The following is a 20,915-nucleotide window of genomic DNA, read 5'->3' on the forward strand; positions in this document are numbered from 1 at the left end:
AGTCCAGCTGGCTCCTTACGATGCGGCATCTTGACCTCTACAACTCTACCCGGTGCTATGCCCTTCCTTTATATAGTTCTGGTCATGCACACCCTTTCAAATAAGAAATTGTTTTTCACAAACCTCCAGGTGGTTATCTAGCAAGGTCAGTGGTTTTCCTTTAACTGTCTTATCTGTCTCGCCATTGTTCCTAAAGTCAGTGGTTTTTCCCTTAAATGTCTTATCTGTCTTGCCATTGTTCCTAAAGTCGATGGTTTTTCCTTTAACTGTCTTAACTGTCTTGCCATTGTTCGTAAAGTCAATAGTTTTTCTGCTGCTATCTCAGAACCATTAATCCGCTATCTTTCTGGAGTTATGACGTGGAGATGCCGGTGATGGACTGGGGTTGACAATTGTAAACAATTTCACAACACCAAGTTATAGTCCAACAAATTTATTTTAAATTCCACAAGCTTTCGGAGGCTTCCTCCTTCCTCAGGTGAACGGTGTGGAAATGAAATTTCTGGAGTTAGGCAGGCAGCTTGTAACTGTCTTGTGGTGTGGTTTGAGTCATCTAAGAAAAAGCAATCCAGGATAGACCATTCTGCAATGCAGGATGGTTAATATGGCCAAACGAGAGATGTCCATTTTACTCCTATCTCCAGTATTCTTACAGACTGTCCAGTGTTAAAGGAATGGATAATGCTTTCAGCGGTAATCATGGTGAGGTTGGGATGGAGATGGACAATATTTTAGAAATGGAAGTAGGCAATTTTGGTGATTGAGTGACTGCAGTTTAAAGCTCACCTTAGGGTTGAAAAGGACACCAAGGTTGAACTTGACCAGGAAGGGGATATGATCAGGGGCCAATGTGTGGAGTTTCTAGCTGGAGCCAAATAGGAATAACTTTAGTTTTGATGATGTTGAGCTGCAAAAAGTTCTGTCTGTTTGGCTGGTGTTGGGATAGCACAACAACAGTTGTGAAAACAAGGGTGATGCTGGAAAGGTTAAGGTGGCTATTGTGAAAGCTGACCCTGTGCTAATGGTTAATGTCACCGAGGGTCAGCATATAGGTGAGGAATAAGAGGGATCTAGGGATGGAACTTTGGACACCCTGGAAGTGACTGTGTGGGTACAGGAGATGATCTTGAACAGGTCTCTCTTCATCCATGCCCATGATTAATGATGAACCGCTACTAGGAAATCTTGTTTTAATAAGAACTCATTGAAAATGTATTTCTTTCAGACATACTGAGAAAATGAGTGAATACTTTAGCCCATCTTAGTCCCTGAGGTACCACAATTCACCCAGACGTCCTTTTAATTGTAACCTGCTGTTTTTATTTCTGAAGAATATTCCAAAATGTAGATCATTTTCCAATGTTATAATAGTGTGTATATTCCATAGTGTTAACTTGGCTGTTTGGAGTTTCCTGGTTTTTATATGCCAGTGCATATGTGTGAATATTTGATAAATGATCTCTCTCACCAGTGGTGATTTTTTTTTTAAAAAAAGAAAAAAATATGTGCCAGGCTGTCTGAAAACTTGTGGCTCTCCATCTTTAGATTTAGGGTGTGTGCATATTCATGAATGAATAAATCTCTTGCATATACACTGGTAAACAGTACAAGCTGTGAACCTTATGTGAATAATGGGAAAATTATGCCTTTCCAGCACAGAATCATGAGCATTCATTCTATTGCGCACACTTGTCTGCCTGTTACACATATATTTCATTGGTATCAGTATATATTGTAAGAGATTCGGAGATGACACCAATATGGCAATCAATGATCTTTATTGAAATTCAATCCAAACATATAAATACGCACATTATAAGCAGTAGCGATACAAAGATCAGAACAGTATTACCCCGTTCAATCCCGGGTAGAGTGCACAACTACTATCGTGCCGTGGTGGTCTAAACTTCTTTAGTAGCGTGGTGCTTTCCGCTGGCTTCTCTCTACCCTGAGCTCAGGGGGCTTTGGATTCTTATAGTCATCGAAACAGTTCCTTCAGACCATATATGGAGTTGTTATGCACAAACCTCCAGGTGGTTATCTAAAGAAAATGCTGGAAATACTCAGCATGTCAGGCAGCATCTGTGGAGAAAGAAACAGAGTTAACGTTTCAGGTCGAAGACCTTTCGTCAGAACTGGAAGAATCATAGAATGGTTACAGAACGGAAGAAGGCCATTCGGCCCATCGAGCCCGTACCGGAGAAGTTAAAGATTTAACAGTTTTTAAGTAAATACAGAGCCAGGCAAAGCAGGGGGGAGGGAGGGAGGGAAGGAAAGAACAAAAGGGAAGGTCTGTGATAGGATGGAGGGCAGGAGTGATTAAATGACAAAAGGGATGATGGTGCAAAGCAAGGAGGGTGGTAATGGGACAAATAAAGAAACAAAAGATGGGTCCAGAGGAGCTGCAAATGGCAACAGCAGAACCATTACCAGCACTTGCTGTCTGGAAAAAAATGGAAGCAGTGGTTATGATCTGAAGTTATTGAAATCAATGTTGAGTCCGGAAGGTTGTAAAGTGTCTAATCGAAAGATGAGGTGTTGTTCCTCAAGCTTCCGTTGAGCTTCATTGGAACAACGTAGGAGGCCGAGGACAGAGAGGTGGGAGTGGGACAGAGAATTAAAATGGCAAGCGACCAGAAGGTCAGAGTCATGCTTGCGGACTGCGCGGAAGTGTTCAGCAAAGCAATCACCCAGTCTGCGTTTGGTCTCCCCAATGTAGAGGAGACCGCGTCGTAAGCAGTGAATACAGTATACTAAATTGAAAGAAGTACAAGGAAGGAGTGTTTGGGGCCCTGGACAGTGGGAAGGGACCAAGTGGTTATCTAGAAAGGTCGAAGTGGTTTTACAATGTTTTTTTTCTTTAACTGCCTTAACTGTCTTGCCATTGTTCCACTTTCTGCAGCTATCTTGGAACCATTGTTCCACTATCTTCCTGAGTCAGCCAGGCAGCTTGTGATTATTTTGTGGTGTGGTTAACAAAGTTTAGTGATAGTTTGAAGTCAGTGATTTTCCACTTAAGCAAAAACATGCAAGCGTGGCTCGCAATGCATCATGGTTAATATTGCCAAGCAAGAGATATCAATTTTATTTCTATCCCCAATATTCTTACAATATAGTAACGTCATTACAGATCTGCACCTCTTGAAATTATAGAACCTTACAGCACAGAAAGAGGCCATTCAGCTCATCGTGCCTGTGCTGACTCTTTGACAGAGCTATCCAATTAGTCCCACTCCTCCTCTCTTTCCCCATAGTCCTGCAAATTTTTCTTTCTCAATGTATACATCCAATTCCCATTTGAAAGTTACTATTGAATCTGCTTCCACCACCCTTTCAGGCAGTGCATTCCAGATCATAACAATTTGCTGCTTAAAAAATGTTCTTCTCATCTCCCATCTGGTTCTTTTGCCAATGATCATAAATTGCAGTTTATGGCTAGAGACTGTCCTCTGTGAAGTCCTGAGGCCACCTGAACCCCAGGATATACAAATTTTACATTACTGTGGTGGACATGACATCAGCTTGTCATTTGTCTTGCATTTCCTGCTAACTCCACTGCCACATCGTGGGAAAATCAGGCAGTAGGCTGGCAACGGTCTATAAGGATGTGGAGAATGACTCAGCAATTTTGTCTGGTGAATAGCTGAAAAATACAGATTAGGAGCTCCCAGGTTTGGTCCGTGGTCTGTGTTGAGTTAACTGACCTCAGCTGAGGCAGTGACAATGAGGGTTACAAATGTCCTAAGTACCCCTGCGTTAAGGGAAGGGGGTGGGAGAATCAACTAAGGTTCTTCCCGAATGGCGCCTCTACAGATACCTCTGTAACCTCTTCCAACACTACAGCCCCTCCCGAACACTTCATTTCTCTGACTCTGGACTCTGTGCACCCCCTCCCTTTGCCCTACCATTGGCGGCCATGCTTTTAGCCGCCTAGGCCACATGCTCTGGAATACCCTCTGTAAACCCCTCCTCCTCTCCAGCTCTCATTTCTCCTTTAAGCCCACCTCTTTGACCAAGCTTTTGCTCACCCCTTCTCATGTCTCCTTCTTTGGCTTGACATCCATTTATTTTCTTGCATCTCTGTGAAGTGCCCATATAAATGCAGTTTGTTGTTGATTGCTATCTAACAGCCCCTGCAGAAAGTGCCCATGTGGCCATTGAGTAAGGACAGGAGAGGGTATAGGAAAAGAAACTATTGCTTGCTGGAATCTATTATTTTTCATAAGCCGTAACCAGCAAGTTAAAGATTGAGTTATCAGTGTTGCTCCAGCCAATAGGGGAATTAATTCAGCGAGTTCCAATGGCAAAGTTACTGGGCGACGTGGTCACTTTAATTGGAGGAGAATAATTTGTTTTATTAGTACTGCTTCCCTTCCCTATCTGTGTTTATATGTTTATGTGTGTGGTGTGGTGTGTGTTTCTGTGAGGAATGAAACCCTGATCTTTTGCTTTCTCCCTCAGTACTGCTTGTCTGGTCATCCGACATTGCCATGCAATGTCCTGAAGTTCAAGTCCACCACCATCATGTTGGACTGTGGGTTGGACATGACCTCGGCCCTCCACTTCCTGCCTTTGCCACTTGTCCACAGGTAAGCTGGGGAACCTCAGTGGAAAAACGCACGGCAAAGTAATCCTGTGATCAGTTGGATCAGCCTTCACTGGGTACTGTACTTAGGGTGTATCCTGTTGAGTTTCCTAATATTTCTAGGTGACATTTAAAATCGTAAATCACATAAGCTCCACTGATGATTTGACTTTACACCACCTGGTTGTGGCAAAAATTGCAGAGATTTTCCATCATTTCTTGTGTAGCAATTGCAGGCTACTGTGGATAAGTTTTGGTACTCTCTGTTGCTAAATCTGACAGTTAGATTGTTTCATTAAGTGTTAAATTGTTATACAATTATTAATTGCCACTCTCTTCCCAACTCACTGAACAACAGCAATAATGTTGTTGCCCCTGGGTTAAATCCCCAGTTTCTGCTGAATTACCTTAGCTAAACTAAGGTAACGATATGGGTGAAATAATTGGTATCAGTGACCCTAGGCTCCGACTAACAAAAATCAGCCTGTGTTCCTGCTGCAGATTTTTTAAATCACGAAATGTATGAAAATCCTGCCTCTCGGGGGGGCCTTCCTCCCTCCTCAAGACCGCATAAACCGTCCTGCTCCTACCTGACATTGCTGTTGTTCAGGTAAGATTGCACTGTGTGGGCAGAAAATCTGTGATCTCTGGTACTTTTGCGAGATCTGGAATTCTCATCAGCGTTCAGCGAAGTTCAATCCTCTGGAACAGCAGCACCATCGGAGGAGACTGGCTTCAAGAACTGTGGAGGGAGGAGAGTGCCATTGTGAGCTGGGGGGATTTTAAGAGTGGCAACGTGAATGAGGGTTAGGGCAAGAAGCGCGTCAGCGCGTCACGAGACGTACCAGCGCAAAATGGGAGGTGGGAAGAAGGTTAACTCCGTGAGTTGGGAAGAGAGTGGCGATTAACAATTGTATAACAATTTAACCCTTAATGAAACAATCTAACTGTCAGATTTAGCAACAGAGGGTACCAAGACTTATCCACAGTAGCCTGCAATTGCTACACAAGAAATGATGGAAAATCTCTGCAATTTTTGCCACAATCCTTTGCGATTTTCCAGTGGCCCCACAAATCAATATCCAGTGACTCCCATCTGGAAACTCTTCCAGTGTGGACATTGGGTGAGGAATGGATGTCATCCTTCTATAGTCAAATAGCCTGCTAACGCTGACTGTCTAGGCTCACATATCAGGAACATACGAAACGCTAGTCTATCAAGCCTGTCCCAAACAGTCATGATGCAACTAAGCATCATTACCCCCAGTGGCCCCTCCCACCAGCAGCCATATAATCTCCTGGGAGAGGCAAAAAAAAAGGTTAAAAAATCCTAGGCCAATTCGGGGGGGGAAAAAATCTGGGAAATTCCTCTCCAATCCCTGAAGGTGAATCAAAACAGGTTCCAGGTGGTCCACATCCTACATCCCACCTACCTTTTGTATACGGTGATATTAGCCACAGCAAAGAACTCATCCAGATTTTTTTTGAATTGTTGCCGCGAATTCACCTCCAGACATCTATGTTTTCATAGCTTATACACATGACCCCTTGTTTTCCCTAACCTATCTAGTTCAAATGGTCTACCCACACAGACACAGTCATCTTTCATCGCTTTAAATCACTCCAAAGTCTACGCTTTTCTAAAGTTTTTTTACCCTAGCGCTCTCAGCCTATCGTGATAACTAAGGACTTTTAAATCAGGGCGCATTCTAGCGGCCCTCCTTTGAATCCTTACCACGGCCTCTATATCACCGACCAGGTGAGAAGGAATGATCGCTTGTGCAAGGTATTGAAGGACAGCTACAGTCCTGAAACTGTAACCCAGCGTGAGTCAGTGCCTTCAGGAAAAATTGTCGCAAAATCTGAAGGAAGGGTGGAATCATTAATCCTGTTGTCTGAGTATCGATATGCATCCAGAACATGAAAGGGCATTTGACAGTCTATGTCTGAGGTGGCTGCCCATGCAAATAAAGGATTCAACACTCAAGTAAGTCCCCCATGTGAAATTGAAACTTTTGAAATTATACCATGCTGGTTGTGGTGTGAGGACAGGATGCTAAAGTGTGTTACAAAGTGTGTATAATTTTGGTGCATAGCCACCTATACTTGGGGAAGGAGTGTTAGACCAACTCCCGGAAGTAGTCTTGCTTGTTTTGCTTTGTAGCCTTTGCCATGTAACCCTGTTCTGGAATGAAACCAGATTTTAAAAGTTTTAAAACTTCATTTTTAACATTGAGCGCAAGCCAACAGCTATGTCAAGTGATTTGTTGCATTTTGTTGGTATTTTCACTACCTCCATGACTTTTTGCGTAGAATTGTAGCATCATGTGATAAGTGTGGAAATTTGCAGGATTTGTCATGGATGGTGGTGTGCTGTGTCAAATCACTTGTCCACCCACTGGTCTGTTTAGTTAGCTCCATTCTAATGTAAAATTTTAACCAGTGTACAGATGTTGGTGAAGAGACTGTTGCACGTGGATGCGAGGATGCATACACAGAGCTCTGTCATTCCTATGCAGAGTGTAATGCTACAGCCTGCAGTATAACTCGGGTCTACAGGCCTCACATCATTCTACACGGGTGCCAGTCTCAGACCAATGGTGCTTGTATTAAGAGGCCTTTAAACATCATTACGTATAAATGAAAATGCTTTAACCGGGAAAAAGCATTTTTTAAAATCATGTTTGTTTTTCTCCCTAAGCCCAAGACTTTCTAAGCTACCAGGCTGGATTTCAAAAGATGGAAATACCATGCTAGAAAAGGTATAGTAGAAGCGGTACACTGTATAAACGTGAGAAAATTCATTCTGAATACTGTTAATAATTATTCTCAGAAAGTTGTTGCAGTAGATAATATTTTTGCCTTTCTTAATTTGGGTGAGACCCAGTGATGTGTCTCATTTCCATTAAAGAGGAAGGGCTGGACATTATGCCTGGCACTTCCGCTTGTACATTCTCTGCAGGCAAACAGTAGGAAGTACATAGCAGCAGTATAAAGGTGACTTTTCCATTTTTGTTTCTTCCCCCTTCCCCATGGAAGTGCCTGGAATGCACCTGTTGCTTTCCAATGACACCCCAGTTGAGATCAGGTGCTCCAGGTTTTTTGACAGGAGACAAATAGGTTGGCTTTGCTCTTGATAAGATTTCTTGTTGATCCACAACTTGGGCAACACAGAGGTTGTCGTGGAGTCAAGGGAAGTGGCAGAGTGTGGAGTGTTGGCAGCGTACATATGGGGAGTAACTCCATCCCTATGGTGACGCACTGAGTGACAGCATGTAGACAAGGAAAAGGAAATCAAGGCTAGAACTTTGGGATTCTCCTGTGGTGAGCATGCGAGGTAGGGAGGGGTGCCATTGAACGAAGATTTTTTTTGTTACAAATCATTCCTATGGGCTCTGATGTGCAGCTAGCACAGGCACGATATACTAAATGGCCTCTTTCTGTATTGAAATTTCTGATTAAACTCTGTGAAAATGGCACAAATTTTACCTCACTCGTTGAGAAACGATTAGATGCTTACAAGATACTGTTACCTTACTTGTAATATTTTGCATATAATTTTACCAGTACTAATATACTGTTTTCACTGTAGGAGCTGAAAGATTGTGCTGGGCGAGTGTTCGTTGACTCTGTACCAGAATTCTGCCTACCTGAGGTAAAAAAAAATTACATTGTGTCTGAGTAGGTGACATGACATGAGAAAGAGCAGTAGCCTGATGTCTTCAGTGGTGAAGCATTAGATTTCCATTCGTACCAGTAGCAAAGCAGTGGACTCCCATTCATATTAGTACCTCTAGCAATAACAACAACAACTTTATATCACGCCTTTAACGTAGTAAAACATCCCAAGGCGCTTCACAGAAGCATTATCAAGCAGAATTTGACACCAAGCCACATAAAGAGATATTAGGACAGGTGACCAAAAGCTTGGTCAGAGAGAGATTTTAAGGAATGTCTTAAAGGAGGCGAGAGAGCTGTAGAGGTTTAGGGAGGGAATTCCAGAGCTTAGGGTCTAAGGACTTGCAGTAAAGTAGTGGACTCCCATTCATACTTAAGATTGATAGATTTTTGTTAGGCAAGAGTATTAAGGATTATAGAACTAAGGCGGGTAAATGGAGTTAAGATACAGATCAGCCATGATCTAATTGAATGGCGGAACAGGTTTGAGGGGCTGGAATGACCTGCCCCTATGTCCCTCTAGTAATAAAGTAGTGGACTCTCATTCAGACTGGTTTCTCTAGCAGTAACAGTTTCTCTAGGCTGCCATTAAGTAGTTGTATGCTTTGCCCATGGCATGTTTTCCTTGAGTCAGGCAGCTCCGGACCTGCTTCTGGCCAGTCTGAAAAGCATGAGGTTCATCCTCTTCAGTCATGCCACCAGAATGACCAAGAGTGACGGTGGAGCCCTCATGGGGCAGGAAAAGGGACCTTTTTTTTTTAGAAATGTAACAAATGTTTTTATGCATAGACATTGGGGAAATGCTTTCCCTTAAACACTCTTTCCCCTTTAAGCAGAGTGTGCAAATGGTACTGTGTCCTTTGCAGTGGAGTCCATTTCATTTTGTAGCAGTATTCCTCTTAAAATCTTTGTAACCTGCATTGTAGACTGAGTTGCTGGACCTGTCCACCGTAGATGTGATCCTGATATCAAATTATCACTGTATGATGGCATTGCCGTACATCACAGAGCACACTGGCTTCACTGGGACAGTATATGCCACAGAACCCACAATGCAGATCGGAAGGTGAGTGGTTCAGCTGTTTTTATTTTATTATTATTTTATTCTCTTTCCTGCAGCTTGTGTCAGCTAATTTTCTAACCTCCCATTCTCTCCTGAAGATGTTGCCCCTTGCTGGAATACTATTCCACATGCACCGTTTGCCTACTGGTAACTTTCTCAAAAGGCCGTTCTTCATGAGTAATAGCGAGTGTCGCCTGTAGGGAACGTCCCAACTGAGGACAGTCTTAAACTTCCTCTGAAGGCCAAAGGCAACAGGTGCATGGGTTTACCGTCACCGCCAGGTTCCCCTCCAAGTCACACGCCATCCTGACGAACATATATCGCCATTCCTTCATCGTCGCTGAGTCAAAATCTTGGATTTCCTTACCTAACAGCATTATGGGACTGCCTTCACCACACGGACTGCAGCAGTTCAAGAAGAAGGCCCACCACCACCTCCTTAAGGGCAACCAGGGTTGGACAATAAATACCAACCTTGCCAGTGACGCCCATATCCCACGAATGAATTTTAAAAGTACACAACGGTCCATATAACACCTATCATCAGAAGCACACAAAATCTCAAGGCTGGAAAATCCATCAATAGATCCATCTATTCTGCCCTCCAGTTTTAACCAGTAATGTATTTCTTGTCAAGATATTTGCCCAATTTGACCTTGAAACTACTTACCCTTAGTAAGCTGTTCCAAAAATCAACCACTCTCTCAGTGAAGTAATGTTTTCTGATGTCTAGCTTGAATTTACCCCTTTTCAGCTTGTAGTTCTTTCCCCTTGTTTTGCTATTCCTTGCCAAATCAAATATCCCTGGCTGACCTCCTACATCGCTAAGCCTTATTAAATGGAAATATATTCGGAAATAAATAGAAAGACCGCAAAATCGGAGTTAAAAACAAAACTGCTGAAAAGGCACAGCATCTAAAGGAGAAAGTTTGGGGTGTGTCCCTGAACTCGCAGTAGTGGTATACACACTGATTTGTGCCCAATACAACTTAGTACATTTCCATTATATTTAAATCACTGACATTTCAATGATTATATTTTGCTTCCCTCCTGTTCTATGGAACAGGCTTCTCATGGAAGAGCTGGTGAACTTTATGGAACGGGTGCCAAAGCCACAGTCTGCCACCTATTGGAAGAACCGAGAAATGCTCAGGTACAGTGACGAGCATAACTATTTCGGGCTAAGACTATACAATTTGCTATTTTTTTTTCCCATTTTATTTCTGATGAGGTTTTCATGAGGATTTTCTGGAGCTATATGACCAGCACTATGAATTTTAACAGCTTTACTGCTGATGTTTGTTAATTTTGGTTCGTTTTACATTTTTGTTTTTAGGTTATTACAAGTACACGCTGTGCTCTTTGCCCACTTTTTAATTTCTAGGAGGGCGGGTTGCAAAAAAACACTAGCCTGATATTACTGTGAGAAAATGCCTGTGGAAAGCTGTATGGAATGGTCCCATTCGATTCTGAGTAACTGCCTATAACACAAATAGAGTTGGTGACTACCACCGGTTCCTAAACATTATCACATTGGTGGGGGGATGGGTGGGGAGGAAAGATTTCTTCCGGTTTCCATTTGTTAGCAACATTGTGAATTTAGCAGGAATATTGCCCCAGGACGCTATTTCTTGCGAAATTGAATAGTCGGCCAGCAGTCATGGCCTAGACTTAGATGTGATGAATAGTAATTTAGTGAAGTATCAGACAGTAGTAGTTACCTGTGAATGTGCAACCCAGCTTGAGTTCACACCTTCAGAAGAGGGGTTGTGGCCTGCAAAATGAGCTATAAGCTGTGCATCGAATCCAGTTTAAGGTGGCCATTTGTATGTGAGGTAATTCCAACCTAATTCCAGCTCCATATATTTTCTTAATCCCCCCCCCCTCCCCACTCCCCCGCTTTAGTAGGAGGCGTTGAATTGAAAGTTTCTCCATAAAAATCTTTGATTTTTATTCCCCCCCCCCCCTTTTCCCACCGGTGTCTCCCTGCCACATGCTATGCAAAGCAGAGAAGTTGAGCCAGTGCTCTTAATTCACTGCCAGTGTCACTCTGAAACAACTGAGGTGCTCAAGAATTACCCACAGTCGTCTTCTTTGTGTGGAAATGCCTTTGCTCATTACCTCAGTTCAGTGTGGGGGCCAAGAGCACCCGTTTGAACCCATGTTCAACGGCCATATCACAGTTCATTGGGTATTCAGTTTCATTACATGGTATGCAATTATAATGATCATTCTCTTGTAAGTTTATCTAAGTTTCTAACAACTTGGATTTTTTAAAAAATGGTTTTTGTGTGCATCTACAGTTGTAAGATGCATTGCCAATGTGAAATGTTACTGATTGCAAAAGAGTTGAAAAATGATTAGCACTACAGGCCAACTGTATGCAGCCTGTCCTGAGCTAAAGTCACAGGGTCCTGCTTCACAGCCTTTTGAGGGTTTCTGGTTCTTCTACTCTGTCCTCGCACCTCCCACTGGCCACCAGACTCCCTAATCCAGGGATATGGAAGTTTAGACTGAGTACATCCAGTATACATACACAAATGTGCACCTAGTTCTCAAAGTGTTATGCATCTCCTGTTTCCAGGCACTTACCTGCTCCTCTAAAGGATGCTGTGGAGGTTTTGACGTGGAAACGTTGTTACACAATGCAGGAAGTCAACTTGGCCCTAAGCAAAGTTCAGCTCGTAGGGTACTCTCAGAAAATAGTAAGTACCTGTTTATGATTAATTACAGTGATTACTGAACTTCCTGAGTGAGGGAAACAAAATGGTTAGAATGCAGAGCAAAGGTGTCAGCATTTGGAAGAGAAAAGTTGGGTTAATATTTTGGGTGAAACCATTCACCTCAGTTTTTGGCTGATTTCCAGCATTTGTAGTTTGATTTTTGCTCTACTTCCTGAGTGATTGACATTGCTGATCGTAAGATTTTATCCAGTTGTTGGGAAAATTTAGCTGGAAGATATATATATTTTGCCTTCAGTCAGTTGACAAATGTAAGGTTCTTTGTGTATAAGATGCTAACTGAGTTGGGAGAGAGACTTGAGAAACTTACTCCACAGAACCACCTAGTGGTCAGAGCCTGGACTATATTGTGACAGTTGACATAGCAAAATTGAATGGGAAATGTTGACATAGCAACTAAACAATGGCAAATGTTGAAAGAAAAGCTTGACTAAAAATTGTGACAACAACTTGCATTTATACAGAGCCTTTAACGTAGTAAAACGTCCCATGACAGCCGGATTTATGTGCCTATGGAAACTTTTTAATAATGTGTTAGTTGATCTCCTTTGGCGTTGCATGTGGAGAGTCAGAACCAAGTGTAATCCTCAGATGAAACGTGATTAGAAGGTGATGGATTATTGGACCAGGGTGTACAGATGCAATTCAGTCACCATTTTAGAGTTCTATACATTCTGTCTTTATTTTTATCTATTTCAATTCTAAATTCGCACGTCAACATATATAATGCAAACTGTACGTGTAAACTTGTCACGCCGTAATTACAGCATCCCATCAGCGATGGAGCTGCAGCACTTCTACGTTCAGGAAAGTGTAATTAAAGCGTGACAAGTTTACATAGGCAGTTTCCATTATAAATATGGATTATAGGTATTTATAATGGGGAAAGTTAACAGGAATCGCATGCAGATGTAAGACAGCTATATACGTGATATATGTTTTTTTCTGCAGGAGACTGTCTGAATCACCTTTCACTTGAATTAAAGTATCGCAAAAGAAGATATGTGTATTGATCTTTTGAATAGAAATCAGAGGGACCAGGTTTAATTCCTGATCTGTGCTGAGTTAGCTGATCTTAGTCAGGGTGGTAATAGCATGCTACATTTGGCCTCAGCACAAGGAAAGGAGAAAAAAATCAGCCAAGTTCTAGTTGCTGATCACTAGCCAATGAGCTCTGCTGGAAAGTGTGTGTATGTGGACTTCAGATGAGGAAATCTGTGAAGATCCCATGGTGGAATAGCCTGCCAACACACTGCTTCTTATTAACCAGTCATTACTTTCAGAAGAGGAGGGGGAAAGGGGTGGTGGGGGGGGGAAGGGAGAGAAACATTGAGGAGTGGAAAGAGATTACTTTTATTAAAAAAATACTTTTTAAAATGCTGTTGGTTGAATTCTCCTGCTCTTTTTCTGTGGAATATCAGGAGCTCTTTGGCGCAGTTCAGATCACTCCGCTCAGCTCGGGCTACTGTCTGGGCAGCTCAAATTGGATTATCCAGTCGCACTATGAGAAAGTGGCCTACGTATCTGGGTCCTCGCTACTCACCACTCATCCGCAGGTAACTGTTTAAAAACTAAACATATGACTGTAAGCTGCGTTCGATATCTTTTCAGCCCGTGCGACGCGGTGAGTCAAGTTTATTTGAAGAAGCATAGCACGATTGACAGTAAGTTCAATAATATGGAAAAACAGCAACATCCTTCAGCCCTACATCCCAGCTGGTAAATGCCACCCACCCCTTTCCTCCTCCCTCAACTCCACCATTAGTAAACAATTTTACAACACCAAGTTATAGTCCAACAATTTTATTTGAAATTCACAAGCTTTCGGAGGCTTGCACCTTCCTCAGGTGAATGTCGGTGGACATCATCACCACAGTCCTGAACAACACCAACTTGCATTTATGTAGCACCTTTAATGTCCCAAGCCAATTCACAATTTGGTGTCAGACCCCATTGGAGGGTATTTGTAAATTCCTGTCCTCAGGTCTGAAAAACAGCCTGAAATGGCTGCATGTCATTTCTTGTTTAAAAAAAATTACATACTTTTGACACTTTGAAGTAATGGACACTCTGAAAACTATAATAAAGATAAGTACATTATAAAGTGGAGGGGGGGGTGGTGGTGGGAAGTACTCATTTGAATTATAAGTTCAGACTTTAAAATTCACTCACGTTCTCAAAGTTAAAGTGCAATCAGTTCAAGAAAGAAGAATTAGTAAAAACAAATTTTTTTTTTCAGCCCATGGAGCAAACCTCCCTGAAAAATAGTGACGTCCTCATCCTGTCCGGACTGACGCAGATCCCCACTGCTAATCCCGACGGCATGCTGGGAGAATTCTGCAGTAACCTAGGTAACACACTGGGAAGGAGGTGTGGTGAGGTTGCGTGTATTTAGCTTCCTCAGTGCTGGGCTCAACATTTTATTTTGTGCCTGCTGAGTGTGTTTTGTTTGGTTTTTTTTGAGGCCTCTTGGTATTGAAAGTGTACGTTACCATCTCGAGATGAATGTTTAAATTCTAATATTTCTGCCTTGGATTTGGGTTTGAATCCAATCCAAACTGATATCTCCTCTTTTTGATAGCTATGTTCACCCCATATGAGCTGAGGTTCAGAAGTCTCTAATATTCTGATGAGCAGTTAACAGTGCAAAATTCTTCACAAATTGGCCGAAAATGAGCAGTCCGACCAGGAGAGCCAGTAGGGAAGGCGGTTGTGACAAACTAAAGTGTCGCACCGATGTGGCATGTGGTGCAATTCCAAAACTGGTGCTAAGGCGCATTGTTGAGGCAGAGAACAGGTAGCTTCACTCTGCATCTGGCTGTAATGTATCTAACTTGGGAGTGCTTGATGTTGACACTGGGTTCCCAAACTTAATGAACACAAAACAAAAATACTTCCTTTTTTTAAAAAAAAAGTCAAGCAAATAAAAAACGCATCAAGGGTTTTTCTGATACCCTCTAAATCCGCTTCTTTAGCTTTTAAGGTTAGTGTATTCACATAGTGCTGAATTATCCAATCATGCTTTGTGACAAAAAAAATCTTTGTCTCTAAAGGGTTCTCGAGATGTTGCTTCCCATTGTAATACGTTGGTGTGGGTTTTTTCCACCCTTAGCTGTGACTATCCGAAGTGGTGGAAATGTCCTGGTTCCATGCTATCCCTCGGGCGTAATTTATGACTTGCTGGAATGTCTGTACCAGTACATTGATTCGGCCGGACTCTCCAGCGTCCCATTCTATTTCATCTCTCCTGTAGCCAACAGCTCGCTGGAGTTTTCCCAGATCTTTGCAGAGTGGTAAGTGTGCGACAATCATGTATTTAATGAATTGGGCACTCAAAGTAACCATTTCGTTCTTAGCATTACTGAGAACTAATTGCTGTGGATGTTTGTGGGTGGCTTTAGTTAAGATTAGGGTCATTTTTTTTTTATTCTTTTACTTCCCCTTGTGGCATAGCCAGCATCCTGTGCTTGCCATGCCAAAGGTACATGTTGGCACCCACACTGAAGGATTAATGGTTCTGACCTAATCACTACAGGTTTCTCAAAAAGAAAGAACTCTCGTTCATATAGCAGCTTTCATGTCCTGAGGACATCCCAAAACGCTTTACAGCCAATGAAATACTTTTGGAGTGGAGTCACTGTTGTAATGTAGGAAATGTGGCAGCCAATTTGTGCACAGCAAGGTCCCACAAACAGCAATGGAATATTTGACCAGTTAATCTGTTTTGTAGATGCTGGTTGAGGGATAGATATTGGCCAGGACACGGGGAGAACGCCCCTGATCTTCAAAATAGTGTCATGGAATCTTTAACGTCCACCTGAGAGGGCAAACAGGGCCTCGGTTTAACGTCTCATCCAAAAGACGGCACCTCCGACAGTGCAGCACTCCCTCAGTACTGCACTAAAGTGCGAGCCGAGATTATATCCTCAAGAGAGGGGCTTGAGCCCACAACCTTCTGACTCTGGACCTTCACCACACGGACTGCAGTGGTTCAAGAATGCGGCTGACCACCACCTTCTCAAGGGCAATTAGGGATGGGCAATAAAGGCTGGCCTAGCCAGTGACGTCCACAACCCATGAACGAATAAAAAGAAATTGACCAGTTAATCAGTTTTGTAGATGCTGGTTGAGGGATAAATATTGGCCAGGACACTGCTCTTCAAAATAGTGCCGTGAGATCTTTTATGTCCACCTGAGAGGGCAGACGGGGCCTCAGTTTAATGTCTCATCCAAAAGATGGCACCTCCAACAGTGCAGCACTCCCTCACTAAAGTGCGAGCCGAGATTATATCCTCGAGGGGGGCTTGAACCCACAACCTTCTGACTCTGGGCAAGAGTGTTACCACTGAACCATGGCCGACACCTCAAGTAATGATGCACAGTTGATTATAAGGAAATTCTGTAGAACTGTTTAAATTCACACTGTAAAAGATTTGTGACAATAGGGTTGTGCACGTTTGTGGAAAATTGAAGTGTGCGACTCAAGCTCTATTCCATATATTCTCTATATGATCTGCAGTAAGAAGAGGGGAAAAGTGGAATTCTTCCCAAGCTGCTATTATGCACCACCTATTGGTGGCTAGTATATTTCCAAGAGTCAAATTTCCCCATGAATAGGGAAATTGAAACTTACTGTGAAAATCAGCTCCACACTAATACAATCGAGGTGCTTTTTATTTTTATATTCATTCTCAGCGTGTGGGCGTTGCAGGCAACGCCGCATTTATTGCCCAACCCTAGCTGCCCTTGAGAAGGTGGTGGTGAGCCGCCGCCTTGAACCACTGCAGTCTGTGTGGTGAAGGTGCTGCCACGTTGCTGTTAGATAGGGAGTTGCAGGATTTTGACCCTTGTAGCAGTTCGGAGTCACACATAGGCCAGACCAGGTAAGAACAGTAGGTTTTCTTCCCTGCAGGGCATTAGTGAACCAGTTAGGTTTTTATGACAATCCGATAACTTCTTGTCACTTTTACTGATACCAACTTTTTATTTCCATTTTTTTTTAAACTGAATTCAAATTCTCAAACTGTCAAGGTGGGATTTGAATTTACAATTCTCTGAATTATTGAATAATTGGATAATAGTCCAGTACTACCATACCAGTGTCTGTGTGTATGAGGCTTAATGCCCTAACTTGCAGTTTTATTTTCTACCGTTTGGTGGCATTAACCAGTTATGACAAACTCTGAACTCTAATTGTTTCACTTTCTTCCCCTCTCACTTAAGGCTTTGTCACAATAAGCAGTCAAAGGTCTACCTGCCAGAGCCGCCATTCCCACACGCAGAGGTAAGGGCACAGCCAGAACTTAAGGGATCTCACCATTAGCACTCCCCTGATGTTGCTTTGAATGTGATAATATTGTGTATTTATTAATATAAATAACAAGTAGCTGTTCACAGTTTGCTAATTAATCCAGGAGGGGATGTTTAAATATGACGTATGCACTCCTGAAGTAAGGCAGCTATTAAAATGACCTAATCCTTAACGTTAGCTTTTATTGGAATGCGGTGGTCCAAGAGTCGCAAGGTGCTGCAGTAAGTTGGGTTCTAATGTTTTGCCTCACAAAGCACTGGGACATGGCACCCCTATGTGCCTCCCACCCTAATCTTAACCAGTTGGTTATGGGTAAATGCATAGCAGAAGATCAAACCAATCACTTCCCCTTAGGGAGGGAGAATTTAAGGATGCCACTCCAGACTGTTGTCCTGCACTATCTGGCAGAACTTGGGAGCATCTCACCTGCCCACCCTCCAGGCTAAGGGTGGGAGTAGTGGCGAATTGTTTAGTGTGCTGAACCCACTCAAATCATGCTGCATCTTTCCAGCATTGCCGGTAGCTCTTAATCATTTTTCTTTATCTTTTCTTCTTCTTCTTCTCCCTCCTTTCCTTTCTCGTTTGTTTTCAGCTGATTCAGACCAATAAATTGAAGCACTATCCCAGTATCCACGGGGAGTTCAGCAATGAATTCAAGCAGCCGTGCGTGGTATTCACAGGCCATCCATCCCTGCGCTATGGGGACGTTGTCCACTTCCTGGAGCTGTGGGGCAAATCCAGCCTCAACACCATCATTTTCACAGGTAACTGAACCATTGTCAGTAGAAAAGGGAAGGAAGGATAAACTGTGAGGTGTTGGTGGAGGAGCTTCAAAGACATATTGTAAGTCGGTGCATCACACGTTGACTTATTGAAACCAAAATTCAAATATTGTGGCTGGGCCATTTGCACGGCAAATTGAACTGCGCCATTCAATGGCAGGACTCCAGTTTATGCTCACAATTTCCCACCTGGACGGTATGTTCCATACTGCAGACTGGCGATTAATAGTGGACAGCTAGCATAAGTTTCCCATCGCAACAAAGCGAATGTTGGCAGAGCAGTCGCAGCTAATTACAGCATTTGCAAAGCCAGGGCTCAGGTTACCTGTTTGCCCGTCTGGCCAGCCTGGAGTGCATGATACGGACTGGCCCAAAGGAGGGGCTGACAATAAATTGAGATGATAGTTTAGTGTGAGGTCGTGATGCATTAAAATGCAAATTATCTGCTGAAATGAAAAATGGGGAGCTATATGAAGCATGAGGCTAATCGTTCACTCAAGTATCTTGATTAGCCCTCCATTTTGAAACTAGATGCTATATGTTCATGTGCTAAAGCTGTAGCTGATGGGTTGGAGACAAAACAATATAAAAACAAGAACATTTTTAGGAACTGGAAAAGATTAGTATTACTGGATATTAAGAGTATTTAGCTCTGGGGACGTTGATAAGTTTGCCTGTCAGGATTCTTTCATTAAAGTTGCTTGTCTATAATTTTCAGGCATTACTCTTGATTCCTTTTTTTTTAAATATTGGTGAAGTTGTGTTAGCCATGTCCTCTGGAATCTCTCTCAAATTTAATGAATATACAAAACTGTCAGTCAACGCTTTGTGAATTCCATTCCCCATTTTCTCAACACTCCTGGGTGCAAGCTGTTTTAAGAAAATCTCACTCTTTTATGACCATATATCCTTTATTATTAGTTTACTGTCTAGCTCTTCCTCTGTCATTTCCAGAAATCTGATGCCTGGTTTGGATAACTCTCCTTTCTCTTCGTGGGTAAAGTCAGATCTAAAGTAACTGCTTAGTCATTTGTTCCTGGATTCCAATTTACCATTATCATTTTAAGTACATCAATACTTTTATACTCCCTTTGTTTACTAGATGAGCTTCCGACCACATATCCGCTCCATCACCAAGACCGCCTACTTCCACCTCCGTAACCTCACTGGTCTCTGCCCTGTCTCAGCTCATCTGCTGCTGAAACCCTCATCCATGCCTTTGTTACCTCCAGATTCGACTGTTCCAATGCTGTTCTGGCCGGCCTCCCACCTTCCACCCTCCATAAACTTGAGCTCATCCAAAACTCCGGTGCCCGTATCCTAACTCACACCAAGTCCCGTTCACCCATCATCCATGTGCTTGCTGACCTACATTGGCTCCCGGTCCGGGAACGCCTCAATTTTTAAATTTCTCATCCTTGTTTTCAAATCCCTCCATGGCCTCGCTCCTCCTTATCTCTGTAACCTCCTCCAGCCCGACAACCCTCTGAGATGTGTGGCTCCGTGTCAAATTTTGTTTGAAAATCGCTCCTGTGAAGCGCCTTGGGACGTTTTACTACATTAAAGGCGATATATAAATGCAAGTAGTTGTTGTAGATACATATTTGAGAAACACTTTATTGATATTTGAGATATTCGCAGCAATTTGCTTTTTTCATTTGCTTTTGCTAGTCTTTATAATTCACCCAATTCCCCAGTTTGCTGGCTGACTTATCCCTAGTACATCCCTTAGTATCCCTACTTAGCCATATAAGCTTCTGTGATCTGTTGCCCTGTGGTTTGGCCAGAATCGTAGCCTCATATACATTTCCTTAATACTCCCTACTTCTCTATTGTAGATTGCCCAAGCATTCCAGTTAAGTTTTTAAAAAAACCCATTTTGCCTCCCCTCAAACCCTGCTCTTTTAAAGTGCTACCTCTCGGACAAGACTTTTTTTTCCTCAGGATGGGAATGAATTCCTTATTGGTTTTACTTAAATTAAAACAATTTATTAAAATATGTATAGAAGGTTTATTGTTCCCCTCCCTGTTGTGCAAAAGGTGGACAGCTCCATTTTCCACCACTGATATCCTTTATCTTGCTGACCTAAATTGGCTCCCGGTCCAGCAGTGCCTCGATTTTAAAATTCTCATTGCTGTATTCAAATCGCTCCATGGCCTTGTTCCTCCCTATCTCTGTAACCTTTTCCAGCCCCACAACCCCCCGAGATCTCTGAATTCTTCCAATTCTGGCCTTTTTGCGCATCCCTAATTCCCTCCCTAAACCTCTCCGCCTCTTCCCCTCCTTTTAAGTCGCTCCTTAAAACCTACCTCTTTTCACCTGTCCTGATATCTCTTTATGTGGCTCGGTTTCAAATTGTGTCTGATAACGCCATGGGACGTTTTACTACGATGAAGGCGCTATGTAAATGCAAGTTGTTGTTGAGTATTAAAAAATCTGCCTTAAAAAAAAGAAAGCCGTCGCAATCTGATGCATCTGATTTTTCTTCTAGAACCAGATTTCTCCTACCTGGACGCATTGGCACCGTACCAGCCACTGGCTATGAAATGTGTTTACTGCCCAATTGACACTCGATTAAACTTCATTCAAGTTTCGAAATTATTGAAGGAGGTGCAGGTAAGGTGGGGGTGGGGTGGGGTGGGGTGCTCTTGTTTTGAATGTCTTTTTGGCCAGCAGTAGGCAGAAAACTTCAGACAGCGAGGTTGGTCCTCCCAACCAGTTGTGTTGGTTTTGTATTGTTGCCATTACATTTAA

At 42.7% G+C, this 20,915-nt stretch overlaps 1 protein-coding gene across 1 annotated transcript in view; it reads left to right on the forward strand.

The window, feature by feature from the left end:
• The window catches only part of ints9 (integrator complex subunit 9), a 29,679-nt gene that overhangs the window by 1,348 nt on the left and 7,416 nt on the right, over positions 1-20,915 (forward strand). The window contains exons 2-13 of the mRNA XM_067988586.1: positions 4,462-4,589; positions 7,287-7,347; positions 8,178-8,240; positions 9,190-9,329; positions 10,393-10,479; positions 11,911-12,031; positions 13,489-13,623; positions 14,307-14,418; positions 15,180-15,360; positions 17,291-17,351; positions 17,971-18,142; positions 20,653-20,777. Of these exons, the coding sequence (XP_067844687.1) occupies positions 4,462-4,589; positions 7,287-7,347; positions 8,178-8,240; positions 9,190-9,329; positions 10,393-10,479; positions 11,911-12,031; positions 13,489-13,623; positions 14,307-14,418; positions 15,180-15,360; positions 17,291-17,351; positions 17,971-18,142; positions 20,653-20,777 (1,386 nt within the window). The remainder of the gene's footprint in view (positions 1-4,461; positions 4,590-7,286; positions 7,348-8,177; positions 8,241-9,189; positions 9,330-10,392; positions 10,480-11,910; positions 12,032-13,488; positions 13,624-14,306; positions 14,419-15,179; positions 15,361-17,290; positions 17,352-17,970; positions 18,143-20,652; positions 20,778-20,915) is intronic.

This window comes from Heptranchias perlo, chromosome 8 (assembly GCF_035084215.1).
Source record: "Heptranchias perlo isolate sHepPer1 chromosome 8, sHepPer1.hap1, whole genome shotgun sequence".
Classification (NCBI taxonomy): Eukaryota; Metazoa; Chordata; class Chondrichthyes; order Hexanchiformes; family Hexanchidae; genus Heptranchias; species Heptranchias perlo.